This window comes from Pseudophryne corroboree, chromosome 4 (assembly GCF_028390025.1).
Source record: "Pseudophryne corroboree isolate aPseCor3 chromosome 4, aPseCor3.hap2, whole genome shotgun sequence".
Lineage (NCBI taxonomy): Eukaryota > Metazoa > Chordata > Amphibia > Anura > Myobatrachidae > Pseudophryne > Pseudophryne corroboree.
Window position 1 is genome coordinate 405,720,350 of NC_086447.1, and position 13,357 is coordinate 405,733,706.

The 13,357-nt window shown below is 41.6% G+C and overlaps 1 protein-coding gene across 5 annotated transcripts in view; it reads left to right on the forward strand.

Moving 5' to 3' along the window:
* ADGRB3 (adhesion G protein-coupled receptor B3) overlaps nt 1-13,357 on the forward strand; it is a 1,362,616-nt gene that overhangs the window by 1,241,160 nt on the left and 108,099 nt on the right. For all 5 annotated transcript variants that reach the window (XM_063916752.1, XM_063916755.1, XM_063916756.1 and 2 more), the window contains one exon: nt 3,173-3,268. In XM_063916752.1, the coding sequence (XP_063772822.1) occupies nt 3,173-3,268 (96 nt within the window). The remainder of the gene's footprint in view (nt 1-3,172; nt 3,269-13,357) is intronic.

Consider the following 13,357-nt stretch of genomic DNA (forward strand, 5'->3'; position numbering starts at 1 on the left):
TCTCTTTGTATCCACGTACTTGGCAAAAAAACAAACCGGAAAACCTGAACCACGCACTGAAAGTACACATGGGACCCCTTTCCCCCGACTGGTGGGACCCCCCGTGACTCCTGTCAAAGAGGGTCCCTTCAGCCAATCAGGGAGCACCACGTTGTGGCACTCTCCTGATTGGCTGTGAGCTCCTGAGCTGTCAGTCAGGCTGCGCACTGAAGATACAATGTAGGCATAGGCGCTCCATTGTATCCAGTGGTGGGAACTTTGCGGTCAGCGGATGAGGTTACTCGCGGTCAACCGCTGACCGCAAAGTTCCCACCATTGGATACAATGGAGCGCCTATGCGCTATGGTTTTCCAGTTTGTTTTTTTGCTAAGTACATGGATTACAAAGAGGACAGAGCTACACTGGATTGTGTGAGTATAATTTTATTCACAGGTACCCTGTGGATTCTACATGGAGAAGTGGACCGAGCCTCGTGTGAACATAGGTAAGTATGTGTGTATGTAGGTGTGCATGTATGTAATAAAGTTTTACCGTCACGGTGTGTGTGTGTGTTCTGTTTTTTGTTGGGTATTTTTTTGTAGTAGTACTACAGGTACCAGCGGGCCCGTTTTTCCCCTGCATGCTGGTACTTGTGGTTGTCCAAGTACCATCTTGCGGGGGAGGCTTGCTGGGACTTGTAGTACTGCTACAAAAAACATTATTCTTATTTTTACATTTGGCTATCAGCCCCCCATCCACCGCCCTTTGATGGTGGGGACAGCCTCGGGCTTCACCCCTGGCCCTTGGGTGGCTGGAGGGGGGACCCCTTGATTTAAGGGTCCCCACTCCTCCAGGGTACCCCGGCCAGGGGTGACTAGTTAGTGATTTAATGCCAGGGCCACAGGGACCTAGATAAAAGTGTCCCCCGGCTGTGGCATTATCTCTCTGACTAGTGGAGCCCAGTGCTGGTGTTAAAAATACGGGGAACCCCTACGCTTTTTGTCCCCCGTATTTTTGGCACCAGGACCAGGCGCAGAGCCCGGTGCTGGTTGTTTAAAAATGGGGGATCCACTGTCAATTTCCCCCCCATATTTTTACAACCAGGACCGGCTCAAAGAGCCCAAGGCTGGTTGTGCTTAGGAGGGAGGACCCCACGTAATTTTTTTTCTGTTTTTTAACTCTTTAAACACTGTTTTTAAGGTACACAATGAAGCCCTGCATGGATCTCACAGATCTGGCCGGTATTCCTTGTGTTTTGTCAGGCAGTGTTTTACTCATCACTCCCGTAAAACACTGCCTGACATTACGAATCACATCGACATCGGAGAAGACGAATGAGGAAAACTCGGCAGCTTAGTAAATGACCGTATCAGGATTCAAAAAGTTGCAGTAAAATGCACCCGATACCATTCAAGATCAAACACCCTTAAAAATGGCTAAAACACGAATATTAGTAAATATACCCCTCAGTCGGGATTCCGACGTCAGCATTCTGATGGGTGTTGTGATTCTGGAATCAGCATTCGGACTGCCAGGATCCCTGACAGCCAGCATCTTGACCGCATCCCCAATAGATAACACAGAAATAATATTGTTTTAATATGCAAATCTCTCCACAGGCATCAGTACTCAGTGTCCCTGAGCAATTTCCCATCAATAGGGGTTACGTCTATGTAATAATCTGTGCCTGTGCATTACAGTATGTCTTTTTAGACTTAATTGAAATGCAGTGGACATACGAGAAAGGATTATGCACCCGTATTGAAATTGCAGCTCTGTGTGATATAGAGTCCGAAATAAAGATGGATCATGTCTGTTATTTTCCACCTTCAATGTAAATGCACCCTGGTTTTAAAAGTATGAACATCCCTAAACTAAAATTTTGTGGAAGCACTTTCACTTTCATTATAATTCTAACATTCTCTTCCCTGCAAAAAGTTCAAGGTTCATCAGATTGTAGGGGTATTTTCTGTGAAAAGCCTATTTAGGTCATTCCACACATTTCAAAAATATTAATGTCTTGACTCTAACTGGGTCAATCTGAGACATACATCTTCCCTATTCCTTGGTTAACTTGGATACTGGAAGGTGAACGTTTTCATCTTCAGCTGGCTTACAGATGACACCAGGTTCATGACATATTAGATTGACAGCTTTAGGTACAGTACTTGTTAAATCCACTGCTCTGAGTAGAGCTCCTGTGCTAGCTGAAGAGAAGCATGACATGGCCACTCCATACTTCATAGTGTACTATGGGGGTCATTCCAAGTTGTTCGCTCGTTGCCGATTTTCGCTATGCTGCGATTTGTTGCAAACTGTGCATGCATATGGCACGCAGGGCGCATGCGCTTAGTTTAACTAAAAACTTAGATTTGCTGAGAATTCTGCGGCGCTTTTCAGTCGCACTGCGGATCGGTGAATGATTGACAGGAAAGGGGCGTTTCTGGGTGGTAACAGCGTTTTCCCGGCATTTGCTAAAAAACGCAGGCGTGTCAGGGAAAAACGCGGGAGTGTCTGGAGAAACGGGGGAGTGGCTGGCCGAACGCAGGGCGTGTTTGTGACGTCAAACCAGGAACTAAACGGACTGAGCTGTTCGCAATCTGTGAGTAGGTCCGGAGCTACTCAGAAACTGATAAGAATTATTTAGTTGCCGTTTCGCTAATTTTTCGTTCGCTATTCTGCTATGCTAAGATACACTCCCAGAGTGCGGCGGCCTAGCGTGTGCAATGCTGCTAAAAGCAGCTAACGAGCGAACAACTCGGAATGAGGGCCTATGTTCCTTTGGGGATGAGCTGCTTAGTTGATATGTGAAAAAGATATATTTTAGTAAAAGTATAAAACATGTAAAGGAAAAAAGTATTAAAAATGTCAAGTTTTACCTCAGTCTCTCCAGTCCATTAGACATTTTCACACTGTTTTTACTTTTTTTTGTGGAATAGCTACCATTTTGCCATCCTTTAGTCCAGACGTGTAGAATATTGTTGTCATATACAGGGAGTGACGTGTTTCTTCTAGAACTTCCTGCAGCTGTTTTGGCTTCTTGGTAAACTGCCTTCAGCAACTTTGAAGGGACAGCCTAATTCTGACAATGTTGTACTTCATTCTTTCCACTTAATGATGATAGTCTTGTAATAGCTTTATTGTTATATATATAAATGTATATAAATATTTAATATTGAAATTGTATTTGCAGGTCCAGGATGCTTTCCGATGTCGATTAAGAAACTGCCAGGATCCAATAAATGCTGATTCTTCAAGTTCTTTTCCCAATGGACATGCTCAAATCATGGTTAGCTATCATTTCTATAATGCTTAATATGTACTTACAGTATGAAGATTAACTAGAAATGTGATAATATATAAACAAGCAAAAACATGAAAGTTAAAATTTTATAATGTGGGTTGAGCTGTAAATTATAGAGCTGTTTCTGCTTTAAACTTATAGAGCTATTTCATTTGATATGCCCTCATTCTGCATTCCCGAAAAAGCTGCAAAACATTATTACAGTACCTTAGGTTTCCTAATTAAAATTATTAATGATTCTGAACTATTTCCATGCTTGGACGCAAGATCAGGAAATAACTGTTTTGATGTATGTACAGGTTCACTGTGTCCGCATATAACAGACCCTATTATATCTATTATGGGGACATGAGTCCTATGACATGTGACACTTATGGGGGAATTCAGTTAATTTACCATGAGTGAAAGTGGGAGATAGCCTTAGGCTTTAACACCTAAGGCTATTCAATTGCACTCCGATTTCTCCCGACAGGCTTATCACAAGTTTAAGAACTGTAGCTGTAGTTAATGGGCGATAAAGCACAGAATACATGAAAACTTCATGGATTTTTTGCATCAACAGGGTAGCGACACGAGTTAGCCTCCGAGTTATTGGAGTTTTTTTTTTACTGTCTGAAGTAGGTGAAAAAAAATATGTGATAACTTCTGGCTCCGGGTCTAACTGGATAGCACTGGATAGCACTGGGAGATCAATTAGCCCATGGTAATCTACTGTGGCTAATTGAAATCCACCCTTAGCCTTCTTTGCATTACCAAGTGTAATTTATTCATATATTGGAGGACACACATACTTAATCACCATGAGAATCTCCATTCTCAGAAAATTTAAAATTAACCTACAGCAATGGATTTTACCTAAGGGCTGCGAGACTGCAGCCCTCTCCAGTGAAAAATAACACTGCACTGTCACCCCCTGTGTGCTCCCATGTGGCACTTAGCTTTGCCTCAGCACTTGGCTCCACCCTCAACTCCCAGCTCCAACCACATGTGTATGATTAGGCAGGGAGCAGGAGACAGGGTTGAACGTGTAGTGATTTCTGATTGGAAACTCTTCCTGCTCATCTCACACAGGGCTGGCAGTCTCCGAGGGAGGATACTCCTCGCACTATGGGACAGCCACTCCAAAGTGTGATTAGCAGTAAAAGCTTCAAGCAGGAAGCTCACACTGTGCAACCCTATAAGCTTTTGCAAGGAAAATTGTTCTAGAACACTATAGCCACTCAAAAAAAATCTATGAATGTATTTATAATGGTACAATTGATGATTAATTATATCTGATGTTACTTATATAATAGTGAATGTATTGGGGCTTTCCTGAGCAGTGGCTATTCAGACGCTCAGAGATACCCTGTCTTATGTGCGTGTTCTGGGAGTGTTGCTGCATGTCATTGTTTAATTTGATTTAAAGTAGATTATTTGTATGTGATGTACCATGTGCAGACAGCAGTAGCAAGGAAGTTGCAGCCAGGGCCTGATTAAGGGTTCCAGCCACCCTAGGCTAGTACAGAAGTGTCTGTCCCCCCTTTCCCTCCCCCACCACCAACTTTTTCAATCATATTCAGCTAAAAATTTGTAATTATGTGTCAAAATTTACCACAGATTCAATTATGGTTTGCTTCCTCTCTTCTGGCCCTGGTCCAGGGCCCCTGAAGCTCCTCTTCTATATTCAATATCTTCTTTAGGTCTTCACAGCAGGCAGTTATCAGCATAAGCAATGCTGCTAGCTGCAAGTGCAGTCTATGTGCTTAGCCTGATCCGTGAGATATGGTAATCTCACAAGACCAAGCTGAGAGTAAGTACCACACTAGGGGAATATTTCAGACCTGATCGCAAGAGCAAACTTTTGTCTAACGGGCAAAACCATGTGCAGTGCAGGTGGGGCAGATATAACATGTGCAGAGAAAGTTAGATTTGGATGGGGTGTGTTTAAACTGAAATCTAAATTGCACTATAAAAATAAAGAAGCCAGTATTTACCCTGCACAGAAACAAAATAACCCACCCAAATCTAACTCTCTATGCAAATGTTACATCTGCCCCACCTGCAGTACACATGGTGTTGCCCATTAGAGAAAGATTTGCGATCTGGTCTGAATTAGGCCCTACGGCAGCTAATAGCATCGGATTTGCTGTTAGTTGCCTGCATATCTCAGCCTGGGTGCTAGTGACAGATGGGCCTGCCTCCTTAAACCAGGGGCGGCCCCAATGACAGCTTAGGGCAAATGAGCGGCGATGGCAGAAATGAGCGGCATGGTCGCCGCTTAGAGGTAAAAACAGACAACAAAAAAAGAAACCTAATTAATCTATTGTGCCTGATCAGTCTGTTGGATGATCAGGCCCCGATTGAAGCCCGTCTTAAGTCTAAAGATAGCAGCTGCCACAGCTTATGAATTTCTTTCAGGATAACTTATTTAAAACACAATTTTTACACACAAGTATTCAGACTTTACATTTTTCTATTCATACTTTATATCGTGCAGTGGACTCTTTATTTAAAAAATACATTACCGTGTAGTAGTAATAATAATAATAAACAAATACTTTAGTTGTTAGCAGTGGCGGTTTTTACCTATGGACTGAAGCCCCCCAGGTAAAATCTGCCACCAGCTCTCTGTCAGTGAGGCCAGATGCAGTCCGTGAGACTGCACTGGCTTCAGTGTGACTGGCAGTGACTTCCAATAGGAAGGCCTATCTGCCAGTCACAGGCACTACAGGCAGTCCCATTGGGAGGTGTTTCTTTCCTCCAGCACTGCCCGACCAGGCTGCAATAGGCAGAGAGCTAGCTTCCTGCAGGAAGCCAGCTCCCTTCCTGGTCAGATTTAGCTGGCTTCAATGGGCTGTAGCCGATGCAGTCCATAGAAGCTGTGGTTTTGCGCATGTGCAGTACTATCACCACTACTGCGCCTGCACCGGGTCCCAACTGTACAAAGTACAAATGGTGGGACCCAGGCAGTGCAGGCGAGGAGTGGGAGACCCAGCAGCATCGCCAGCGGCAGTCCTCCTCCTCCATCAAGTTAGTAGCCACCATTGGCTTTTAGTGGAAATAACATTTACAAAAAATGCTAGCATACATCGCTAATTCGGTACCTGTCTATTCCATTTCAAACCATACAGTACAGTAGCTGTGATACAGTTGCATCCTCATACATCTTGCCTCAATACTCCACATAGCAGGAGATGCCTAGCATGCGTAAGCCAACAGGCCACTTGCAACTCTGTTAGCATCGGAGTCTTTTTTTGCTAAATATTCACTATGTAAATATGATGCACAAGCTGACTCTGCTTGTTAAAATTATATGTGGCATGCCTATATTCTCTGTGTCTAAGCTGTATCTGCTTGCAAAATAGTACATTACAGTATTTTCCAGGAAAACACTGTAATGTACCATTTCGTATGCAGATACAGCCAGGGTCGCACACAGAATATAGGCATGCACATATTGTTTTAAATTAGCATATGCTGCCTGTGCATACTATTCTCATCATTTTGTGAATAAGATGCATTTTAAGGAAAAAGTAGTACGTAAAGATGCTCTGCTCTACAGAATCAGACCAGGGCATGTTGTGACTAGAAGGGCTGTTTAACATGCAGGGAGGCAAGATGTATTTAGGGTTATATATTATAGGCAGAAAGCAATAAAGTATTTGAAAACTGGACATTTGTGCAGCATTTAGTGCTTCTGCCTGTTTATCTAAGCCTTTTCTCTTAATGATAGCTATCAGTGGCTCTCGTAGAGGTCAGCTTTCACTGGAGAACAGTGGCAGCTCCAGATGTGGGGCTGCAGTGCAGTCCAAAGTTCAAATAGGTTAGCCACACCAACTGCCAGTAAGACAGTCTGAAATGACAGTTGGTAGCAGTAGGTGTGGCTCAGTGACATGCGGTGCTGTGAGGCAGAGCCTTTCCTGTCATACTTACATTTGTACCAGAGTTTTGATTGTATAAAGTATGTGAAAAATACAAAGAATATGTTTGAAATAACTTCTTTGCATTATTCTAATAATTTTTATAGCCAAAACTCTTGAGTAAAAAGTCTATGGCAGGTGAGGCAGTGCCTCCCCTGTTTATCTTTTCCACACATCTCTGATCAAAACTCAACAAATTTCCATGAGTTTATACAGCTGCACCTGTGTATAATGCTCAGATGTACCCTTTGGCTCATATTTTGTGAGTAAATCTGACTCTGGTGCTAGCTTGGGCCTCCTTAGCCTTTTAGCTCACCACACGTCCCTGTGGCCCCCCTATTTGAACTATGGACTTCAGCCCCACCTCTGGAGCTGCCACTGCTGGGGAACACCTGCGGTACTTTCCCCAAGCAAATTCCAGATAGCAGTAGACATATATTCTCACAAGAAAAAAATGCTTTACTTTTAAAGTTAAATAAAGCTTTTTTTTATATCCTTTTCCTTTTAATTATTATCTATGCATACTTTTAAACAAGTTTATTTTCTTTTTTTTTTTTATTGAATCTGGGACTGGAAGCCCAAGTGTAGGTGTCTTAATAAATAGATCCCTATGTATAGTAGGTGGATTCATTTAAAAGTAATTCACTTAAAAGACAAATCCAGATTGGTTTTTCCTTATAGAATTATTGCTGCTTTAAATTTAGAGGCTAACTTTCCAAAATCTCATAGCTCTATATAACTCATAGGCTATTACATTTATCCCTTAGAGATATTTACCTTTGAAGGCAAGTGTTTCTTATTATGTTAAAATTATAAGCCCTTTACAATTGATCAGTGTTGTTGTTAAAATAGAAAAAAAAATAGCCCCATTGTGATTTAGCACATTTTGTCTGTTTATAGGCATTGTTTTGTTAATATAATTTTTATATATCAGAAACCAGGTGTAAAAATGAGCAATGTCTAATGCCTGTAGATTAGATAATGCATAAACTGTGCATAGAATGCTTACAAAATATATAATGGTTGGAAATGTCAATTTGCAAATATAACTTACATCTTTCACCTAGCAGACAGTGATTATTGGAAACTTGCACAACTCTTGACAAAGTCATGAGTCCGCTTAGATACTGTAAATAGTATTGATGTAGATACGGCCACAGGCTCAATAGTAGATGTACTTCAATGCTATTAAAACTTTATATTGTACCTGATCTGTGCATTAACTGAGATCAAAATAATATCTAAGTACAACAGACAAAAGCTTTGATGCATATCCAATAAGATATCAAAGTAAACTGCAATAATAATACAGTTCATTTTGACAACAACTATAGAAGGTTATTTTTTGAGAGGACCTCAGTGTGTGGTTATTACTGGCATCGTGCCATAAGAATTATGGGCCCTTGACAAATTTTACCATGCCCCCCACTCACAGTAGCCTTGATGTAACATTATCTCTCCATCTATGACCACAGGTTTCCATTGTACATTATCCCCCACTCCCCAATTCTGTATATGACCATTGTTACATCATCCCCCCTCAGTGTCCATATGCACCCATTGTAGCATTACCATCACCACCCCAAAAGACCCCTTAGTAGCATTAACACCTAACCTCATTGGCAATAGATCCTTCCCAGTGGTATTATTGTAGAGCATGTCTCAGAGAGAACTGATCATCAGTCTCTCTGCTGCAGCTGATATCTGCACTCCAGTGGTGAAATAGTGAACAGAGAACTTCTGTTTCCCGCTTTCACTTTTGGACATGGCAAATATGCTCCACAGTGCCGATAGCATAGCATCTGGGATCAAAATGGGCATGTGTTCTCACAATCCACAATGTCACAGCCTATGGTCAGACAAGAGAAAATCAGTTATGCTTAGGGCACAGTCACATGGCATAGTTTTATAGTCCACCCCCGACATTTGTCCCCTCTGTTCCCACTTTAGCCGACCCTCCTGGTTTGTATGTCCTATGCAGACTCTCTCCAAGAAATAAAACTAGGGGCAGGGGCATGGTTAGAGTGTTGGTTCAAATAAACAAGAAATGAAAATATGACAAGTGTTTTACTCAATTCCTGTGAGAATGTTGGATCATCATTTCTTTATGCAAAAATATAGGGCCTGATTCTGGGTTGCATGCAATGGTGATATTCACTTACAGTAATTGAGAATTTTTTTGCTAATCTGCATGTGTGAAAATTTCTAAAAGCTTCTACAGCGCATGTGTTAGCGTGTACACATAAAGATGCAGTTGTGATTGAGACACATGGTATCAGAACATTGGCCCTCATTCTGAGTTGATCACTCGCTAGCTGCTTTTAGCAGCAGTGCACACACTAGGCTGCCGCCCTCTGGGAGTGTATCTTAGCTTAGCAGAAGTGCGGACGAAAGGTTAGCAGAACTGCTCGTAAAAATTTTCATGCCATTTCTGAGCAGCTCCAAACCTACTCCAACCTTGCGATCACTTCACTCAGTTTAGTTCCTGGTTTGATGTCACAAACACGCCCTGTATTCGGCCAGCCACTCCCCCGTTTCCCCAGGCACGCCTGCGTTTTTTAGCACACTCCCTGAAAACGGCCAGTTACCACCCAGAAACACCCACTTCCTGTCAATCACTCACCGATCAACAGAGCAACAGAAAAGCGTCGCTCGACCTTGTGTAAAACTGCATAGTTTTGTGTAAAAGTACTTCACGGGTGCGTACTGCGGCCCGTACGCATGTGCAGAAATGCCACTTTTTCACCTAATCACCGCACTTCAACCGAAATGTGGGCCATTGTTAGGTATTCCTGGTTAGTGACTAAGCAGTCACATGGAGATAGTCCATTTTATGGGATCCAAGGTATGTATCTGAAGTAATTGTATACAAAGATGCTCAGTCGTTTAGAGTGGAGGTCATACTCAGATGGAAAATCTGCATCTGCCATAGGGTTGGTGCAAGTTTCAATGGTTCAACAGATTATGGCATCAAAAAACATAATAGGCAGTATTACAGTGTCTACAAATGCTTAAAGTGGGAATCTCAGACATTGTAAATTTGTATGCACAGATATACACCAGAGAAGGGATATGTAGTACCACTGTCAAACCTCCTTGCAGACTTATTCAGTGATTATCTTTCACCTGGCTGCTCACCTGGTAAGCCAGATCAACGAGCTGACACCACTCCCTTTAATAACTAGCCTCAGGGAACAGCTCAATGCTTGAACAACTGTGATTCCTCCCATGATTATAAGACACAGAGCTTCAACAGTGCATAACAGTGCCCTCCTCATTCTAATTACATTCCCCTGTCATTAGCGCGTCACCTCCTTTCCATCATCCTGTTTAAGCCCCTCCTTGCAGATATCACCCTAACAAATAAATGAGCATGCCAAAGCTCTTAACACTGCAGTTTACCTCATTACATAATGTTGAACAACATTCCTTTTAAGACTTTGTCCTAGCAAAGACTCACTACAGATATCCGCCCACTATTAGAGCACAGAGGCGACCACTACCAGTGACAGATATGAGTCTGTCTGTTCCCAAGTCCTCCTACTACCACTCAGTTGCCTGTGAGCCTGTTTAAATTTAGCTCTCTAGAATCTTGTTTTCAAATTTCATAAGAAATGTGATGTATTAGATTTATTTAAAATCTGTGATGTTTTGTTTGCCTCATTTGTTCTCGTCTGTTTTGTTTAATCTTCCCCCTCTCCCTTTGAGTTTCTATATTAATCTAAAGCTGTTGTCAACATTTAAATAGATGATTGCTATTTGTGAACAAACTACTATGTCCCAGAATATTATTTCTTTATTGAAGTCAATAAATGGCTGCATCATCAGGATCTTTTAGGGTGGGAAGAATAATCATAGTAACCGATGACCCAAAAACAGTGACATCACTGAAGCACTGTCTGACTTCATGAGATGTGACTGCCTGGCTTCCAATTGATTGGTAAAATACATTGTCATGACCATTAATGAAACCCACACAAAGTCTACATTGTGTGTATTTACTGTAATTGGTTCACTTTAACCAGTGTACTAGACATGTTAAAGTAGCTTTATACTAAGGAAAAGCTATTATTATATATAAAAAATATACGTGACAGCTAAACAAAGTTGCACAAAATTCCTGCCAACCCATCTTTGGAAAATGTTATACCCAGTGGTGCTGTCTGATGTGGACATTTTGAATTAGAGATGGAACTGGAAGGTGACAGTAATTTATGTTTGTGACTATAGTGTATCTGTCATCTAAATGAATATGCTTGTCATTGTCAATAAGTAATAATGTGAAGATTTCAGTTTGGGAAATTGCTCTACTCCCTAAAGTATTTGATTGTTTCTGTAAAAGATACTGTAATTATGAAAATGCCACAGAGGACTCTAAGTATTGTACAGAGTTTGTCTGGAACATTCAAGGGCCGATAAAAAAACAAAAACACTAAATGGTTGCTGAAAGCACTGAAAGGTTTTAATATAAATAGAAATCATGCAAATTAAAGCTTGACCATTGACCAGCAAAAGTATGCAGCGTACCAATGAATTGCACAGTGTATACAGTGGGGCAAAAAAAGTATTTGGACAGCCACCGATTGTGCAAGTTGACCCACTTAAAAAGATAAGAGAGGTCTGTAATTTCCATCATAGGTACACTTCAACTGTGAGAGACAGAATCTGGAGAAAAAAAAACAGGAAATCACTTTGTATGATTTTTAAACAATTTACTTGGATATTCTTGTGTAAAATAAATATTTGGACACCTACCAAGCAGCAAGATTTTTGGCTCTCACAGACCTCTTACTTCTTTTTAAAGAAATTCTTCTTTCCTCCACTCTTTACCTGTATTAATGGCACCTGCTTGAACTGGTTATCTGTATAAGAGACACCTGTCCACACCCTCAGACTGCTACCTCTCCACCATGGCCAAGACCAGAGAGCTGTCTAAGGACACCAGGGACAAGATTGTAGAGCTGCACAAGGCTGGGATGAGCTACTCGACAATAGGCATGCAGCGTGGTGAGAAGAGATCAACTGTTGTCGCAATTATTAAAAAATGGAAGAAATACAAGATCACAGACAATCTCTCTCAACCTGGGGCTCCATGCAAGATATCACCTAGTGGGGTATCAATGATCTTGAGAACAGTGAGGAATCAGCCCAGAACTACACGGGGGGACCTGGTCAATGACCTCAAGAGATCTGGAACCACAGTCACAAAGGTTACCATTAGTAACACACTACGTCGTCATGGATTGAAATCCTTCAGCGCCCGAAAGGTCCCCCTGCTTAAGCCAGCACATGTCCAGGCCTGTCTAAAGTTTGCCAGTGACCGTCTGGATGATCCAGAGAAGGATTGGGAGAATGAAATGTGGTCAGATGAGAGCAAAATCAAACTTTTTGGTATAAACGCCACTTGCCGTGTTTGGAGGGAGAAGAATGATGAATGGCATCCCAAGAACAGCATATCCACTTTGAAGCATGGGGTGGAAACATCATGCTTTGGGGCTGATTTATGATCCGTATTAAGGAGAGATTAATGGGGCCATGTATCGTGAGATTTTGGGCAAAAACCTCCTTCCCTCAGTAAGAGCATTGAAGATGGAACCTGGCTGGGTCTTCCAGCATGACAATGACCCCAAACACACCGCCCGGGCAACTAAGGAGTGGCTCCATAAGAAGCATTTCAAGGTCCTGGAGTGGCCTAGCCAGTATACAGACCTCAACCCAATAGAAAATCTGTGGAGGGAGTTGAAAGTCCGTGTTGCCCGGTGACAGCCCCAAAACATGACAGATCTAGATAAGATCTACATGGAAGAGTAGGCCAAAATACCTGCTACAGTGTGTGCAAACCTGGTCAAAAACTACAGGAAACATTTGACCTCTGTAATTGCCAACCGAGGTTATATTACAAAGTATTGAGTTAAACTTTCTGATTGTCCAAATATTTATTTTCCGCAAGAATATACAAATAAATTGTTTAAAAATCATACAATGTGATTTCCTAGTTTATTTTTTTCCAGATTCTGTCTTTCACAGTTGAAGTGTACCTATGATGGAAATTACAGACCTCTCTAGTCTTTTTAAGTGGGTCAACTTTCACAATCGGTGGCTGTCCAAATACTTTTTTGCCCCACTGTATATATATATATATATATATATATGTATAATATACATAATAGAA